We start from the raw sequence: 19,944 nt of genomic DNA on the forward strand, positions 1-19,944 counted from the left end.
GATGGGGCTTCACTTATTTGCGTGGACTGTGTTATGATTCCTTGCCAAACAATGGATCCAGCAGCTGAGTCTGAGGAATCAGATGAGGAGGAAGAGCCTGGAGTGACATCAGAGTCAGAGGAAGGCTCTGAGGAGCTCCAAGACTTACAGTCAGATGAGGAGCCTGGCCCTTCTACTCACGCTCAGGCTGAGACACAGCTGTGCTGGGAGCCTGAGTTGGACAGTGATGAAGAATACTTGGGACAAATCCAGGATGCACGAAAGCACAGGCAAGACAAGTGAGTAGGACAGAGGAATGCAATGGGGTAGCTCCAAAGGCAAAGGAGAAGGCATTAGGAAGCCACACCTTGGCTGAATTATAAAAGGGAAGGTGTGGGAGGTGCTGGTTGCCAAAGGCAACCGTTCGTGTTGAGAATCGAGTTTCTGTGGACTGTGTTTGTTTGCCTTGGACATTGACTCAGGTCTTTGAGAATAAAAGGGATTGTTTTTTCTTGCAGTTCCTGCCTGTTTCTTGGAAGAGGGGTTTCTCCTTGTGAGCATAACAAGGACTCACGTAGGCTGGGACAGAACAGACCGGTTTCTGGCATGCCGTGGCCTGGTGCCGGTCCATGGACCAGGGCTTGGGGACCCCTGTTCTAGGGACCAATAGCAGTGCCCCCCCCAACTTACCTTGAAATGATTCAGTAGTCTGATAACTCAATACACTTTCTATTGGCAGATGCTGAAAAACACCACTTTGAAGCAGAACAAGAAAAGAGGAAAGGATTCCAACTGTGGGCCACAGTTGGATTTGGTTGTGCACTCATGGCTTAAACAAATAGCTAAAGGGGGTGTCTTTATGATAAGTTAAGCAGGATCTGCTTCTTCTGTTAGCCACTCTTCCCCACCGGTCTGTTTTTGTGAAAAATAAATATCAATAAATTCAGCCATTTCTTGCTATTCTCTGTGTGAACTCTAGCCCAGGTTCTACTCTGTGTTTTTTCCCCCCAAGAAAATCTACTCTAAACCTAATGATCCCTTAGTTTTGTGCATATTCCCATGGGGAAAACAAATGAAGAAACTTATATACCAGCCTTGGCAACCTAAATAAGGAATGAGCCATGACACCTGCAGCACATCACAATACATGGGCAAGTTGTATAATACTCCTGCCTTAAGCCCCCAGAGGGAACATGGGAGGGGGTGAAGAGCAACATCAAGCACACACAATGGGTTAAAGCCTTCAATCCTTGCTTTAATATCTAAGTCCCGGGCACACCCAGCAGAGCTCTCCAAGGCATCCTGCACCATGTCGAAGAGTTCTGGAGGGGACAGATGGCTAAATGAGCTTGGCTACAAGCTGGGCCAAACGCTGGGGGAGGGCAGCTATTCAAAAGTAAGGGTAGCCACCTCAGCCAAGTACAAAGGCCCTCTAGCCATCAAAGTAGTAGATCGACGCCGGGCACCCCCTGACTTTGTACACAAGTTTCTCCCACGAGAGCTGTCCATCTTACGGGCAATTCGTCATCCCAACATTGTACGTGTTTTTGAATTCATTGAAGTTTGCAATGGGAAACTTTATATTGTGATGGAAGCTGCTTCAACTGACTTGCTACAACTGGTGCAACAACTGGGGAAGCTACCCTGCATCCCGGAAGCTCGAGACATCTTCCTCCAAGTGGTGAGTGCTGTACGTTACTTGCACGACCGGAATTTGGTGCATCGGGACCTTAAATGTGAAAATGTACTACTCACCGCAGATGGACGTCGAGCAAAGCTGACTGACTTTGGCTTTGGCAGGGAGTCACGTGGGTATCCGGATCTGAGCACCACATACTGCGGCTCTGCTGCCTACGCCTCCCCAGAAGTGCTGCTGGGCATTCCCTATGATCCCAAGAAGTATGATGTGTGGAGTCTGGGAGTAGTGCTGTATGTGATGGTTACTGGATGCATGCCTTTTGATGACAGCCACATTCATAGTATGCCCCGCCGCCAAAAGAAGGGGGTGTTCTATCCTGAGGGTCTCCCTCCCTTACCTGAACCCTGCAAATCCCTCATTGCCCAGTTGCTTCAGTTTAGTCCAGCTTCCCGACCTGGAGTAGGGCAAGTGGCCAAAAACAGCTGGCTGAAAGGAGGAACTTTAAACAAAGAAACCTCTTCTAAATAGCTCTGACCTAGGACCATTGAACACAGCTGGAGCAAGGAAAACAAACCAATGCTAATGCACTATGGACAAGGGTGGAATGCCAGAGCAAGCTGGGATTACAGAAAGAGGAAAGAACTCACCTGCAACATTCAGACAACCATTCTGGATTACGGGAGAAAGACTGACACAACAGTATGAAGTTGAAGGAGACTGAATTCAAGGACTTCCATGATAGTAGGAGAGGCAGTGAAACAGTGATTGGAACAACACCTCAAACCTTGCACAAATGGGCAAAAGTGCAACTTGTGGCAGATGAAAAGAATTGTGACCCTTGCCAAAAGACTTGGACATCATCACAGAATCTACACTTGTCAATGTGTAGGTGAGGCAATGAGACTTACAACAACATAATGTTGTCTAAAGTCTAATTCACAAATAAACCCTGAAGCTTCCATCTGTTGAGACTTCCATGTGCTTTTAGTCCTTTGCACCCTGGGTTTCTTCCCTTTAGTTAGATATATATGAGAATTTTGGCCTTTTGCAGATACACACTCACAAGTTCTCTTATTCTCAGAGGGACCTCCTTGTAGGAGATCCACAAGATGCTGAGATGAGGGAAGTGGGCTTGAACAGAGAAAACCCTCATTTGGATCTCAATTTAGTTTCAAAGCTTGTTCGCTCCCAGCTGAAGTCCCTTCAGAAGTCAAATCAATTAACCCTCCCATATTGTAATCAGATTCTTAAAAGAGATAATTTTAAACACCTACTGCAGCATGTATGAGTGTATGGGAGGAAGAAGGACTCTGTGTGGAAGTCACCTGATTAAAATAGGATATTCTTATCAAGTATAATATCTTTGTACTTTAAAACTCTCTTAAAATCAACTAACTTAAAGTATTTATTGTGAGATTAAGGGTTGCACTGGTATCTTTAAAGAAAATGAGCCACAGTTGCAAGTCTATGCTTATATCTCTATATCTGTTTTAAAAACCTCCCTTTTTATAACCCTGTTTTCCCTTAATTCGGGATAGAGTCAGGGTGACTGGATGAAGCTGAGCATTTACTGACCGGATGCCCTTCCTGACATCTACACGGAGTTCACAGATATTTTTTTCTTTGCACCCTAGGAGAGAAACATCTGCTGCTACCTAGGATTGAACTCTCAACCTTCTGAGTGGGAGGCGAGCACCTTAACTATGATATAGATATATAATGACAGCTATAGCTATACAGATATATCTATATCTAAAAGGAATCACAAGTAAATTTTATTGGAATTAAAGAATATATAAATATAGACTATAAACCTAAACTGTGTATAAAAAAATAAAAATAAAACTTATGACAAGACATCCACAGAAGGCTAAAAATTGCACTTCTGTATTAAAGCAAGTGGCTAAGAGTACAAACATTTTTGCTTTATTAAACAGTAGCCTCATCTCACTTCGTATGGCAAAATCCCAATCCCAAATTGCCCCAAAACTGTTATGGTTTTCATCTTGCCCCCGGTCCATGAAAAAATAATCTTGAATTGCCTTTAAGCTATATTGGTATCAACACAGAATTTCCCCCATAAACTGTCACGGCTGCTTCAGGATATATAAAACCAGTAACAATTAATCACCTCCTATGTTGGAAGTAAGGTCAAGTGATCAGCTGAGGTATAATCAGAGGTATATTTAGCACATGTACCCCCCTCTCCTTTGGTGACTAGCCAACCTCTACTGCAGCAATTACAGAGTAGTTTAAACCTAGTACAGCATAAATAATTAAATAATTCTATTTCTTTCATTTGTAAAGGTTTTATATTGCTGTAATTCCCTCTCTATGAGGGAAATAGGCAGTTTAAATTATATATATATATCTTTGGTTATTCAGGTTTTCTCCCATGTAAAACTGGAAGTGTCTTGGCGACGTTTCGATGAAGTCCCATTCGTCATCTTCAGGCTGGTGTTTTCAGCTTCGTGCTTCGAGGAGCAATGTGTGGTCTTAGCACGAAGCACGAAGCTGAAAACACCAGCCTGAAGATGACGAATGGGACTTCGTCGAAACGTCACCAAGACACTTCCAATTTTACGCGGGAGAAAACCCGAATAACCAAAGACCTACATACAAACACCCGCGAAAACCTCAGAACATATATATATATGTTTTCTGAGGTTTTCGCGGGTGTTTGTATGTAGGTCTTTGGTTATTCGGGTTTTCTCCCACGTAAAATATATATATAATCTTAACTGCCTATTTCCCTCATAGAGAGGAAATTACAGCAGCTGTTTGGACTCATTTGGTCATCCAAAGGAGTGCAGTTTGATTTTATTTCTTTCTAACAATACCTTTTATAAGAAACATAATTTTAATATTCAGTTATCTATCTCGTGCACAAGAGTAGTATATTCTTTATTTAAGAAAATTTATGTGGTCACCCAAGCCACTCTCAGTGACTCCAGGCATCTTTGAAAGATTTTACCTTAAAAACATTGTCATTCACATCCAGCCTTTTCCCCGTCTCCCCAGACTCACTAGCCCTTTATGTTTTCAGGTTGGGATTCTTAATTTTTGACAAAAAAGACACTCCCCCCTCCCCCCGCCGCCATAATTTTATTTAACTAGATGCCATCAAAACGGTGTTGACTACTGGAAATTTCCTGGATTATTCTCTGCAATTTTCTTGGCAAGGGTTTTCAGAAGTGGTTTCCCCTTTCCTCTGTCATAGGGTTGGCCAATTGGCCCAAAGTTACCCCTCTGGGTAACCCAAAGTAGGATTAGAACTCATGTCTCCTGTTTTCTAGTCTGACATTTAAACCTTATACCGAACTGGCTCTCTTCTTCATTATGGAACCTTATTTATAGAGTTATCTCCTTTCTGCAATATATTAGGCTCCAACACAGATACCGTTATTTTAGACACATTTTGAAAACTTCTTTTAATATATGTTGGCATTTTTCCTCCTAGGAGAATTAATGCAGTAAAGAGGTTTTCAAATAAGACACTCAATAATTTGTTTCAAAGAACTGGAAAAAATATTGGTCAGAACTGGTTGCAGCTAACAAGAGATTTTTGTTCAATGTGATTCTTGCCTCTAGGCAGAGGAAGGATGCTTCATGTTGGCAGCCGTTTTTAAAATGAACTATGGAGAAAAAGGGACCCACAGACCACCCACAGACTATAGCTCCACCTCTACAATCCCATTTCTTTGTAGTTTGATACCTGTTTTCTTCCAGTACCTAAGAGAAAATGCCTCTGCTTATACTGCCAAAGTTCTGGAATCTTTTCACCAACACTCATCCCCTTTGGCTGCTTGCACTGGGGAGAATAAAACCACTTCAGTATTATATAATTGAGTAAACAATCATAATTATGTGAGCGTTTCCCAGTCGGGCGAGCAAAATGTTAAACTGATCGTTATAGCAACGAAGCATATGCTTAATGATTACAGGCCCGCCTTGCGTGTTTTGATCCATTTGTAAGGCACTTTAAGCCTGTAGCTAAAAATATTCAGTCCACTTTGACTTTATCAAATCTGTGTTTCCAAGCAAGCAAATCCTAAAGTATACTACTCCAAAAGTTAGGAGGAATTCTCATTTTTGCTGTGGACATGCTTCATGTCAAAACTTAGATGTGGTATTTTTTAAGGTATGAAAAAAACCTTCAAGAGCAAAACAAATAAGGGGGAGGGAGAAGAGTTTCAAGATGGCTAGGCCTGACCACTGGATGTCAGTCCTTCAAACCACATATCTCCACTTGTACAAAAAGCCAGATTCTTTTGTGAGAATACTTTAGGGAGCTTTAAGCCTTTTCCTCTATCTATATGGCCTACCCAGTTTAGACCTTTAGACCGAAATGTTGAGTACAAACTCAGAGGGTCACACCATCCAAGGATGTTTGCTGCATGGGGCACTGCTGAAGTTTCATCTTGCTACTTCTGCCTATGTAGACTTTCTTCTGTGGCGGCACCTTTGCGCTGGAGTTTTCTTCTTTCTGTTAGCTATGAACCCATTCTCTTTTTTTTTTTATTGAAAATTTTTATTTTTTAAAACATACAATCATTTATAAAAATACAATAAAATTTTAAAATAGAGAACCCCCCCCCTTACCCTCCCTCCCACCCCCACCCCCCCTCCCTTCACTTCCCAGAGCAGAATACAGGGTTAAGAAAAAAAAAGAAAAAGAAAATTATAATAATTAAAAAAAAGAAAAAAAAAGAGAAAGAAAAAAAAATCATAATTAACCTTTAACTCCATAACTTATAAAACAATTCTCTATAATATTTGATATTCATTCATAAAATAAATAAAACTTTTTAATTCCATATTTTTTCTGAATATAATCTATCCACCTTCCCCATACAGTAATATATCTTTCTTGTGTATGATCCTTTAAATAAGCAGAAATTTTTGCCATTTCTGCAAAACTAGATACTTTAAATATCCATTCTTCTAAAGTAGGCAAAGAATCTTTCTTCCAATATAGACCTACTAGTAACCTTGCTGCAGTTAATAAATTCAACATCAAAGTAGTTTCTTTTTCATTTAAGTCAACAAAAATACCAAGTAAAAATAGTTGAGGAGTAAACTTTATCTTCTTTCTAAAAATCTTTTGAATGTTCCACCAAATCATAATCCAAAAAGCCTTTACTTTTTTACAATTCCACCAAATATGAAAGTATGTCGCATCATTATTGCCACATCTCCAACATTTGGGCTGTATGTTGGAATACATACAAGATAATTTTTTAGGATCTAAATGCCATCTATAAAACATTTTATAAAAATTTTCTCTCAAATTTTGAGCTTGTGTAAATTTAACATTTCTTATCCAAATTATCTCCCATAAATCCAATGAGATCGGCTCCTGTATATTCTGAGCCCATTTAATCATACAATCTTTAACCAATTCTGTTTCCGAATCTAACTCTAATAAAACATTATATATTCTTTTTATATGAGCCGGACCTTGGTTTTTAATCTGAATAACCAATTGTCTATCTTCTAGTGTTATTCCCTCTTTCTTGTCTACAGTCCATCTATCCATTATTTGTAAATATTGAAACCATGACTGTAGAATATTTTGCTGCCTTAATACATCTAGGGATTTCAAATGCCAATTCGAACCAGAACAAATTAACAATTCTTTATATGAAATTTTATCAAAATTTGTCCCCTTAGAGGTTCCCTCAATTGCATGTCTGGGAATCCCCCAGATAGGTATTTTATAATTTAATCTATAATAATACTTCTTCCAAACACGAAGTAAGGCATTCCTCAAAATATGTGATTTAAAAGTCCGATCAACTTTCTTATTAAAAATTAAATATGCATGCCAACCATATATTAAATCCCAACCTTCCAAAAAAAGAATATCCATATTTGTTAAATTAAGCCAATCACTTAACCAAGTTAGGGCGGCTGCATCATAATATAATTTCAAATTGGGTGCCTTAAGTCCCCCTCTTTCTCGAGCATCCTGTAATATCTTAAATTTAACCCTTGGTTTCTTCCCGGCCCATATAAAATTATTGATACCCTTTTGCCATTCCTCCAAATTTGCCTCTTTTTTAAGAATAGGTATCATCTGAAACAAAAAAAGAAACTTTGGTAGAACATTCATTTTTACAGCTGAAATTCTCCCCAACAATGACAATTGCAATTTTTTCCAATCTATTAAATCCTTTTGGACTTTTGCCCATAGTGGTTCATAATTGTTCTTGTACAATTTTCCATTTGAAGCAGTTAGATATACTCCCAAGTATTTAACCTTTTTTACCATCTGAAAACCTGTGGCTTTAATCAAACTTTCCCTTTCTTTAACTGACATATTCTTAGATAATATCTTAGTCTTATAATTATTAACTTTAAAACCAGAAACATTCCCATACTGTGTTATAAGTTCTAATAAACCATCAATCGCCTGATTCGGCTGTTCCAAAATTAAAACCAAATCATCCGCAAATGCCCGCAATTTATACTCATTCTTCCTTATCTTTACACCCTTAACTAACTTCGATTCCCGAATCTGAATCAATAAAATTTCCAATGTTAAAACAAATAACAATGGGGATAATGGACATCCTTGTCTTGTCCCTTTTTGAATATTGAAATTCTCAGTCAATCCCCCATTTACAACAATTTGTGCAGATTGCTGCTGATATATAGCTTTAAGTGCATGTAAAAAATTATCCCCAAAATTCATTTTCTCTACCAAAGAAAATAAAAATTGCCAGTCCAATTGATCAAAAGCTTTTTCAGCGTCCAAAAAGATAAAAGCCACAGGAATCTGATTATTCTTATCCAAGTACTCAATTAAGTTAATAATTTGTCTAACATTATGTTTCATATATCTCCCTGTTATAAATCCTGCTTGATCACTATGAATCAAGTCTTTCATAACCTGCATTAATCTATTTGCCAAAATTTTTGTAAAGATCTTATAATCAACATTCAATAATGAAATTGGCCTATAATTCTTAGGCTCTGTAAGATCCTGATCTTCCTTCGGAATCAGTGATATAAAAGCTCTTTTCCAAGAAGGAGGAACTTGCATACCCAACAAAATACTATTAAAGAGTTCCTTTAGTGGCTCTATCATTTCTTCAGATAAAATCTTATAATACCTAGAAGTCAGTCCATCTGTTCCAGGAGACTTTCCAACCTTTAACTGCTTAATAGCTAAGCCAATTTCCTCCACAGTAATTAAACTATTCATCCCATTTTGTTGTTCCTCTGAAAGTCTAGGAAAATGTACTGATTGTAAATATTTATCTATATCCAAACCCCTTATATTATCACTTGAATATAATTTTGTGTAAAAGTCCAAAAAGCTTTTTTTAATCAAATCTTGCTGAAAAACCTCAGTACCTTTATATTTTACTTTCTCTATAATTCTAGCTTTCTGTTTCTTTCGTAACTGATAAGCCAACCACCTCCCAGGCTTATTCGCATTGCAAAAAGTATTATGTCTCATATACGACAGATTGGTAGCCACCTGATCTGCCATCAACATGTTAAATTGTTCCTTAAGCATCTTTATAGATACCTTTAAATTATTATCAGTAGGGTTAAGAACCAACTCTTGTTCTTTTGATTTGATCTCTTCTTCTATTTCTCTACGTCTTTGTGACCCTTTTCCCTAAAAACTTTATTCAATTGAATCAAAATTCCCCTCATATATGCTTTACTAGCGTCCCACACCATAGACATCGATGTTCCCTTATTCATATTTATAGTAAAAAAGTCCTTTAAATGTTCTTTACACTTTTGTACGAACTCCTCCCGATTAAATAAGTTCTCATTCAATCTCCAGGATCTTCTATTCCCGTCTTCCGAATATAACTCCATCCACACCGGACTATGATCTGACAATGTTCTAGGAAAAATTTTCACCTTCCTCACTCTAGGGAGGAAGTCACTAGTAATCAAAAAAAAATCAATCCTTGAAAATGACTGGTGTCTATCAGAATAAAAGGTAAAGTCTCTATCACTTGTATTCCTTTCTCGCCAAATATCAATAAGCTCCAATTCTTCCTTCAAATCAAAGAAAGTCATAGGTAATTTAGTTTGAATAAAAGTTTTAGAGGAACTTCTTTTGTCTATAGTTGGGTCTAAAACCCCATTCCAGTCACCCATCAAAATTACCGATTTATAATCCAACTGAGATATCTTGCCATGCAGCAACTTATAAAATTGTTTCTGTTGTTGATTGGGAGCATATAGTCCAACAATAAGAACCTTTCGGCCTTGTAATAATAATTCCACAAAAAGATATCTTCCTTCAGAATCAGCCTCAATTAGTTTAGCTGAAAAAGTTTTCTTCACATAAATTACCACTCCCCCTTTTTTCCCAGGGGCTGGAGCAGTAAAATGTGTGCCCAGACGGGAATTCATCAAAAATTTAGAATCCTTTAAAGTTATATGAGTCTCCTGCAAACATATCAAATCATTATTATGTTGTTTCAAATAATGGAAAATCTTTCTTCGTTTCTGGGGCACGTTTAAGCCATTAACATTCCAGGTCAGGAACCTGACCATCTCCACCGGCCTGGAGCCTCTGGAGCATGGCCTGCAGATCTGCTGTCGAAGATCTTTTTGGTCTTGCCCCTCCCACAGGCTCTGTAACAACCAAACTTTCACCACTCTTCTGCAACTGCTCTTTTTCTTTACGTTTATGGGCAGCTCGTGTCATCCTTTGCTCTTTTATGTCAGAATTCGGTGCAGCTTGTTCCATAACCATCATTGATGAGGCTCCTGCCATAAGAGACTCTTCCGTCATCCTTATTTGTGGAGGTGGTGACAATCTTGCTTTTAAGATAGACTGATAAAAATCTCTTGCTTTGGAAACAGTAGTTAATCTGTGACGTATCCCTTCATAATTTACTATTATTCCTCTTGGAATCTCCCATCTGAACTGAATTTGACGATGTTTCAACTCATCAGACAAGAAAGTAAAATCTTTTCTGGCTCTTAAAATTTTTGGAGGTATCTCTTTTAAAATTATCACATCTTGATCAGCAATTTGAAACTTTTGTTTGTAAAAAGCCTGTATAATTTCATTACGGATAGATCTTCTAGAAAAATAAATAACCACATCTCTTGGTAGATTTCTCTGTCTAGCAACCCGTGAATTAACTCTAAAAAATTTTTCTATCTCATTCTCAATTATTTCAGGCCGCCAACCAATATTAGGAGCAATATCTTTCACAATAAGCATCTTTAAGTCTTCCTGAGGGTTCTCCCTCAGGCCTCTGATACGCAATGCGTGTTCCATCTCCCTATATTGTGAAATGATTTGTTCATCCTGTGTAATTTCTATCTTGTTCTCTACCTCCTGCATTCTAAATTCCATCCTTGATGCATTTTCAGTAATCTTTTCCATCTGGTCATCAATCCTTTCTATGTGCAGGGCTAGGCCCTGAAAGGCCAGAAGGATATGGTCTCTTACTTGTTTGTTCTTTTTCTCCAATAATTCTTCTGTATTAGCCCTCTCTGCAATTATAAGATCTTTTACCTCCTCCTTAATATCCAAGGCATGCTGTTTTAAAGCATCTTGTAAATCATTAAGAGAAATTGCAGGAGGAGGAGGAGAAGGTGGAGGTGATTTTGGTTTCTGAGATGCAGGCTGAGGCATTGGAGAAGAAATAGGAACCTTAGGGGCGGGAGGCAGACGTTTTGAAGCCATTTTCTTAAGTTCCAAGAAGAAAGATTCTTATTGAAAAAAAAAAAAGGGCACAGTTCTTTTAAGTGTTCTTAAAAAAAAGAGAAAAAAAAATAGAGAAAAAAAGAGGAAAGAATAAAAGCCAAATTCTTACTTCTGTATTTAAAGAGTTAATCTGTATCCAGGTTTTACTCTGTAATGCAAATCAGGCAAGAAAGACGATCGCCATTTTAGTTTTCACTTTCCCTTTCTTCTAAAGGGAAAGTGAACAAAAGAAAAGGAAGAGGAAACTTGCTGAAGTTAAAGGCACCATCAAACTTAAGCACAGTCTCTCCTGGTCTGCTCCGTCTGCTTTCAAATACTCACAAGCAGCTGGAAAAAAAAGCAGATGTGGAAGCGGCAACTTGCTTCATCCCAAAAACTTCGGAATGAAGTCTCCCTGGAACGCGGAGTTGCTCAGGCTCCGAGGGAGCTCTACCCTCCGATCCCCAAAATAACAGGAATCCAGGGGAGCTCTTACCTCTACCTGAGAGCTCTCCTCCTCCCTTTTTCCCAGGGAGGAGATTCAAGCCGCGGGACAGCTGATTGTCAAAGTCCCGCGGCTTTTACACGCACCAGGAACGGGCGGCTTTGTAAAACGCCGCCATTCGTCATCGCTGGAACCACCGGAACAACCCATTCTCTTTTGTGCTCCTACTGTAAAGCATTTTTTCACCCACAACATAATTATGGCTCTGCTTCAACAACATGCTTAACACAAACAGTCACAATCCTAATCAAACCTCCCTACTAAAGGTTGTGGCAAAAGGCAATTCCACTAAGTGATCAAAATTCATAATATAAAGAACACAATGGCAAAGCTTCATTTTATAACTAGACTTTCTCTATTGGCCTGGGAGGAGCTGTAGGCAGGGCTTCATCACTGCAGCAAATCAGTGTTTAAGAAGAGTTACGTTTTATGCTGCCTGCCCATAACAATAGCTTTATAACTGATTGCTGCAACTGCAGAAGTTTCTCCACGTGAATTGAATCTTTAGAAAATTGATTGGAGAATCAAATCTTCAAACTATCTTGTAAAGGAAAAAAAATCATTCTAATAGTTTTTACAATCAATGTTTATGCAGAAATAAAGAATATGGATGTTTAGCAGGACTTAGTTTCTTATCTATGGCTTACAACTTGGTGTAATTCCAAAGACACAGGAACTCTTTATTTTTTTTTTATTGAAAGTTTTTTAAATTTTACAAAACAAATCCCCTCCCCAAACCCCCCCACCCTTCCATACCCTCCCCCACCTCCCCAAACCTCCCAAACCCTCCCCCAACCTTCCCAGAGCTGAGTACAGGCTTAATTAAAATTTTTCAGAAAAAGAAAAGAAAAACTTAAAACACATATAAATCCTAAACAAATCTAAATACATTAAATTAAATAGGTTATCTTCTCTAAAAAATAATAATTGCAATCATTAAACACATTATAATATACTCTAAACATTTTCTAGTATCATACTTATATTATTATCCATCATTCTGTATAAACTCCCTCCAAAACACAAATTTAAACATTACTTTCTTTGAATATCTATACCTACAATATAAAATCTAATCTCTCCCTCTTTCTTTATCCTAGAACACAAAAATAAACATATAAACCTTCATTATACCATTACAACTAAATACTCTTTGAATACTTAAACTAAATACTTAAACTTCTTATCTAAGATTTTCATTCAATCTCCATAATCTTCTCTCCTATCCAAAAAAAAACTTAAAAGACATATAAATCCTAAACAAATCTAGGTACATTTAATTAAACAAGTTATCTTCTCTTAAAATAATAATAATAATAATAATAATAAAAACCCAATCATTAAACACATTATAATATACTCTGAACATTTTCATATCATACTTATATTATTATCCATCATTCTTTATAAACTCCCTCCAAAACACAAATTTGAACATTACTTAAAACATTAGAATTCCCTTATACACATAATAAACACATTCCTTATCAGTCTCTCTTGTCCATAAACCTCAAAAGAAGTGCTTTGAAAACTGCCCTTAAAGCTAACTCCAAAAAGTTTGTAAATCTTGCTTCTCCCACAGACTCAGTACTCTTTTGAATACTTAAACTAAGTACTTAAACTTAAACTTCTTATCTAGAATTTTCATTCGATCTCCCTCCTTGTCAGTCTCTCTTATCCATAAATCTTGAAAGAAGTGCTTTGAAATCTGCCCTTAAAGGTAGCTCCAAAAAGTTTATAAATCCTGCTTCTCCCACAGACTCAGGAGCCAATACTTGTGAGGCTTCCTTAAACTCCTTCTTCTGTTGCTCTTTTTCTTTACGATTATATGTTGCACGAGTTGTCCTCTGCTCCTTCATCTCGACTTGTTGAGGCCCCTCAAACTGAGATTTCCCATTTTTCATTAATATAGGCTCTTCAGACTGCAATTCTACCCTTAAAGGTTGCTCCAAAAAATTTATAAATCCTACTTCTCCCGCAGATTCAGAAACCAATAGTTGTGAGGCTTCCTTAACCTTCTTCTGTTGCTCCTTTTCTTTGCAGTTATATGTTGCACAGGTTATCCTCTGCTCCTCCATCTCAACTTGTTGAGGCCCCTCAAACTGAGGTTTCCCAATTTTCATAAGTATAGGCTCTTCAGACTGCAATTCTACCTTCTTTTCTTCCAAAACTTTAAACTTAATAGATGGCGATGAACATACCCCCAGGACCAAAGTATAAAAGTCTTTTGCTTGAGAAACAGTATTAAGTCTATAACATATCCCCAGGTAGTTCACCACCATTCCAATCGGAACATCCCATCTGAACAAGATTCGTCTCTTTTAAGTTCATCTGCTAAAAAAGCAAACTCCTTTCTTCTTCTTAAAATTTTAGATGGGATCTCCTTTAGAATTATAACATCTTGTGAAGCAATTTGAAATCTCTTCTTATAAAAAGCTTGTATAATTTCGTTGCGCAGGGATCTTTTCCCAAAGTAAATTACCACATCTCTTAGCAAATTCTTTTGCACTGTCACCACAGAGTTAACTCTAAATAATTTTTCAATTTCACTAAGTATTTCCTCTTTTTCTTTATTCAAAATCACAGCAAAGTCCTTTGCAACCATCTCTCTCAGATCTCCTTGCACAGACTCTCCCAAACTTCTGATTCTTAAGGCATATTCCATTTGTCTATATTGAAGCATAAGAATCTTATTTTCCATTTCTTTTTCCATGCTTTCAAATTTTCCCTCCATCAATTCCACTTTTTCTCCTACCTCTTCTACACGAGAGTTCAGCTTTTCAAGAACAGAGGCAACTCCTTTTAGAGCCAAAACTATCTCTTGCCTCAAAATCTTATTATTTTCCTCTAAAATCTCTTTCATTTCTGCCCTAATTTGAGATATAACATTTCCCATCATATCTTGCAAATCCTTCACAATTATTGGCTGTACCAAGGAAGAGGGTGAAGCTATTGATTTAGGTTGTTGCACTGATGATAACACCGAAGAAGAAACCACCTTAGGAGCTGTAGGAATTACTGGACGCTTTGGAGCCATCTTAAAAAAAATCTTTACTCCTTCTTAAAAATTACAAAAATTAAACAAAAGAAAAAGAGAGATTAACTCCAAAAAATCAAAAAATCCTTCAAAAGGAGATCATTATAATAAAAAGAAAGGAGTTAAAAAAAGAAAAGGGAAGAAGAAAAAAATAATTAAATAGAAAAAATCCATTCCATTTTTTTTAAAAGTACAAAAAGCAAAACAAAGAAGTTAAACAAAAATAATAATGCTTCTAAAATCCAAACCCAACATCAAAATCAAATCCACATTCCGTTCCAATCATTAAAAAAAAGGAAAAGGATAAAAAAAACACCAAAAAGCCTGCCGATCGCCATTCTACCTTCCCTCCTCCCCCCAAAAAACCAAAAGGCTTGCCGATCGCCATTTTACTTTCCCTTTCAACAAAAAAAATAAAAATAAAAAGAGGGAATATAAAAGTAAAAGTAAATCTTTAAACTTAAAATCCAAATAAAATCAAAGAAAGCAAAAGCTAAATCCTCTACTCAGCTCTTTCCACCTCTAAAAAAAGCTCACTAGATCACTTTAATCGCGGAGGTGGTTGCAGCGGCTTGTTTTGTCCCTAGGGACAAAAGCAGCTGGGAAGCGGAGACAGTCTGAACTCCGTGGGAGCACTCCTCTCACCCCCCCAAAAAAGCCTTGGGGGTGCATGAGAGTGGCTCTACCACTATTCAGACAACCCTCTTCCCCCCCCCTTTGCCCGGGAGGGGGATTTTGAACCGCTGAACAGCTGATGGCCGCTGTTCATAGCGATTCAAATACTTACCCAGGAGGACGGCTACAAAGTAGCCACCATCGCGCGCGCAGATCCACCAGAAGCTGACACAGGAACTCTTAATAGCCAGTGGTTCAGACAAATACTAGAATTTTCTAGGTGGGGAAACCCTCCAGAGCAGTCTCTCTGTTTCCTCAAGTCTATGGCGCTTAATGTTTCTTTTCTCATGTTTTTTATGAACTGTGGTTCCGGATTCTAAAAGTTGACTTACCAAAATTGCAGTTCCAAGCCTACATGTAGCTATAGATCTCCCTTTGTTGATTGGTGATAGAGAAACTGCTGGATGGTAGTGGCAGAAAGGCAAAAGACAAAAATGTGGTGCTGTTGCAAACCAACTTTTGTGAATTCTCAAAAATTGCACTTCTTTCTCCTTAGATGTATCCTTAAAATGTCCCTCCTTAGCTTCAGCATTTTCCAAATTGTGCATTTGTAGTCCATATCAAAGCTCCAGAGTCCAAAGGGATTGTACAATTGGCATTCCACAAGAGAACACTGCAGAGGACTTCCACACTGAGGAACATTGCATCCCCCCTCTTCCTCCTATCACAAGCCTTGCATTGCAGAGATGCCTTTATTGTTCTTTATTTATAAATGGTCTGGCGTATTTGTTCCTGCTACACAAGAAAATGGTTTCACGTATTTCAGAGAGATTTAGTGAGCATGGTGAAGGTAATGATGGGGCCACTTCACATCTGAATAGAGTCATATTGTTTTAAAGTAAGGCTATTGCTTCTGTACTGATCTCCTTCAGCTATATACTTTCTCCAAAGAAAGGTGTAAATAAAGCAGGGAGGATCAACGTTTTCATCTAAACACTTAACACTAGTTGGCCTGCTGGCCTAACTTCTTCCCTTCCATAGTTACTCAAGAGACACTTCCTACCTTTACAGTAAGTCCTTCTAATTGGCTGTCACCATGACAACTAAAAGGCATCCAATCAAAATGTTTTTTTCTAGAAGTCAGTGCTCTCAAGACTAATTGAATTGCAAATAAGCAAAGACAATGGTTCTGCCACCATTATTCCTCATTGGAGGTGACAAATGCACAGCTGAGAAGCAATTTATGACAATCAGGTGAGTAGTTGTGACTCCTCCTGATTCTCAGTTTCAGTCTCATAGGAATACTCTATATCCTAAGTGGGAAAGATATTGGGATAAATACAAAGAATTTCCTTATTTTCTTTATTATTTTAATTTTTAAGAACCATTTTGAAGCTCTATAAGGTGGCTTACAAATATTAAAAATAATTCAAGCAGTACCATCACTTTCTATATCTTGATGCTGTCCCTCCATTGATGTAGCCTAGGACTGCACTGGCTTTTTTTGGCAGCTGCAGCACACTGCTCGCTCACACCTAACAGTGGTCCAGCAGACTCTTTGATTCCTCTCACAGGTACTACTGTTGAGCCAGATAATGTCTATTCTGTACCTGTGCTCTTTGCCTAAGTGCTGGACCTTATTTTTCTCACCATTGAACTGTGTCTTGTTGGATGGAGTCCAATGCTCAAGTTTGTCAACATCCTTTTGGCTCTTGGGCTTATCTTCTAAAGGAGCAGCTCCCAACCTTTTTGGGCACCAAGGACCAGTCCCATGAAGAAAGGTTTTTCCGCAGACTGGAGGGGGCATGGTTTTGCATGCTGCCTGCATCCCATGCATCGGGCTTTGCTTGTTTGAGCTGCCCAGTTGCTGGCATGCTGTGGACCGGTGCTGGTCCAAGGCCCAGGGGGATGGGGACCCCTGTTCTGAACTGTTAGCAAATCCCCCCAGCTTGGTGTCATCTGCAAATTTGATGAGTGCCTCTTCAATCCTCTTGTCTAGGTCATTTAGGAAGATGCTGAAGAGCACTGGGCTTAAGACAGAACCTTGCGGTACCCCATTGCATGGTTTACTCCATGTAAATGGAGTTTTCATAAGCTCATAGTTCCATTGAAGACCACAAGCTGATTGGTCAGCCAATTGCAAATGCATCTAGTTGTAGTAGTGTCTATCCCACATAGACTTTATCAAATGCCTTACTGAAATCTAAGTATATTATAACCACAGCATTTCCTTGATCCACTAATTTGTCACTTTATCAAAGAAGGCATTAAGGTATGTTTGACATGCTCTGCTTATAACAAACCCATGCTCTGGCTTCTAGTAATCATTTTGTTCAGAGTAATTGCTAGATGCTCACAAAACCGCCTGCTTGATTATCTTTTCCAAGATTTCCCCCTGTATAGACTGATTGGTCTGTATGTTTCCTGGATCCAATTTTTTCTCCTTTTTTGAAGATTGGAACCACATCAGCTCTTTTCCAATCCTCTGGCAGTTTTCATGTGCCCCGGATCTCTGCAAGATTTCATTCAATGGTTCCGAGATCACATCTGCCAGCTCCTTCAATACCCTGGGATGTAAGCCATCTGTTCCCAGAGATTTGAATTCATCCAAAGTGGATAGGTGTTCCCTTACCATTTCCTTGCCTATTTTGACCTGAATTCCTGTTCAATCTCCCACATTGCTGTTTTTCGTAGGTTGGACTATTTTTGCCTGTTTTGCATAAAGAGAGAGAGGCAAAGAAGGAATTAAGCAGTTCTGCTTTCTCCTTGCTGCCTGTCACCTTCTTGACCTCTTCCCCCATTAGTGGACTGATCATTTACAACCCCTTCCTTTGTTTTTTCTAAATAGAGTATTATTCTGGCATAGAAGTATTACACACAGGGATTTAAATGCATCCCCTCCATCACCACACAACCCTATTCCTCAGCATTCCACTACAGATTTTTAGAAATGCTGTTTCTTCATCTCCCTACTACAAACAGCTTTTTCAAAGATGAACAAAAGTGAGGGGTCATCCTTTTTTTATGGCCATGTCTGTTACATCATTTGTAGCAGATCCATTTCACAGTTGAGGAAGGCAGTCTCAATATATTGCTTAAAAGGAAACAAAGATTTGTAGGAATCTAGGATCTACTAGGCCAGGGGTTCCCAAACAGGGGTGCGAGACAATATTCCATGGGGTGCGAAAACTTGGATTTTCAAAATTATAGTGTATATGCATAATTCGTTGCTGTTATTTCAAACTTTTGTAAGGGGTGCGAGAATATATCAGAAGCGTTCTAGCGGTGCGGGGTATAGAAAAGATTGGGAACCACTGTACTAGGCTAAAATCAACTTATGAAAATGGTACCCTGGTAAAACAAAGGTTTTTTTTTCCCCCTGGAATTTGTTGGTTCACTAGGTGAAGGAACAGAGACTGACAGCACTGATTAAGGGGTTTGAGTACTCTGCTATTGAAACATAAGTTGAAGGTATTTCCAGCAACTTCATTTTAAAACATCTAGGAATCACGGATAGGGAGGGCAAAGAGAGGGAGGGCATATTAGTTTTTAAATTCTCTTCAGAATGTTTTTCAAATGAAAAGGTGGGGTTGTAGCACTGCTTACAGCTGATGGTGTTTATAAACAAGTTGATGTAGGAAAGTCAACAGCACTTCCCATGTTTAATTTCAAAAACTCATATCATTTCTTCAGAGAACAATGGTGAGTAGTAATAGCCTGCAGATTTGTTAGACTTAATGCTCATTGGAATTCTAACACAATGGCTTGGAGGCAGAAACCATGGAAGCTGGCAGGACAGGAATGAAGCTGGCAAGACACAATCTGTCTGTGGCTCCCATATTCAAGAGAACTGATGTCAATGTAACCAGCTTCTGCTCATGGACTTATGCCTGAAAGTCTTCTGCTGAACAGCCATTTTGTGAATATAAGATTACATATCTAGAGAAACACATTGTGTCAGCTTTGCCTGGCTTGGCTGGGGCCTCACAGGCATCCTGCCATTGAAAGAAGAAAAAAAAAAGGGGGGGGGAGAGAAGGATGAAAGGGGAAGAAGGGAAGAAAGGATGAAAGGGGGACAGATGAAAGGGCAATAAAGCTGTGTGTATATGTTATGTCCTGAGCCTGTGAAGGCAGACTCGGGGCATTGCAACGGTCCCAGCAGGTGCAAGCTTCCCGGGACCAGACTGGCTGTCGCCAGCACTCGCGCGCATGCGCAAAGTGCAGGCGTGCCAAATGTTACAGTTTGGCCCAGGGATCGCCTATAAAAGGGGCAGGGAGACTTGGCATTGTCGGCATCTTGTAACCAGTATGTTGAACAGAAATAAAGAGGTTCCTGAGAACTACAACTGCTTCTCGCGTCATTGCCATTTCGCTGAGGACTTAACACTGGCGACGAAGTTGGGATGCCTTACAACGACTGCAGACAAGTTGTAAGCTTATCCTAGAGTCCTGAGCAGTAGGAAACGGCGTTAAACTCAGCAGCTGCCCAC

The 19,944-nt window shown here is 38.7% G+C and overlaps 1 protein-coding gene across 1 annotated transcript; it reads left to right on the top strand.

Moving 5' to 3' along the window:
* Positions 1 to 1,185: 1,185 nt before the first annotated feature.
* On the top strand, positions 1,186 to 2,560 carry LOC120298349 (testis-specific serine/threonine-protein kinase 6-like). Its single transcript, XM_039322026.1, has one exon. The coding sequence runs from the start codon at positions 1,289 to 1,291 to the stop codon at positions 2,144 to 2,146; it is 858 nt and encodes a 285-aa protein (XP_039177960.1). The 5' UTR covers positions 1,186 to 1,288; the 3' UTR covers positions 2,147 to 2,560.
* Positions 2,561 to 19,944: the final 17,384 nt, after the last annotated feature.

The sequence above is a fragment of the Crotalus tigris genome, unplaced genomic scaffold, assembly GCF_016545835.1.
Source record: "Crotalus tigris isolate CLP2741 ecotype Arizona unplaced genomic scaffold, ASM1654583v1 scf7180000023830.6690815, whole genome shotgun sequence".
Taxonomy (NCBI): domain Eukaryota; kingdom Metazoa; phylum Chordata; class Lepidosauria; order Squamata; family Viperidae; genus Crotalus; species Crotalus tigris.

What these genes read in the sequence shown, in the direction of transcription:
- LOC120298349 (XM_039322026.1), top strand. Translation starts at nt 1,289, where the DNA reads ATGTCGAAGAGTTCTGGAGGGGACAGATGGCTAAATGAGCTTGGCTAC.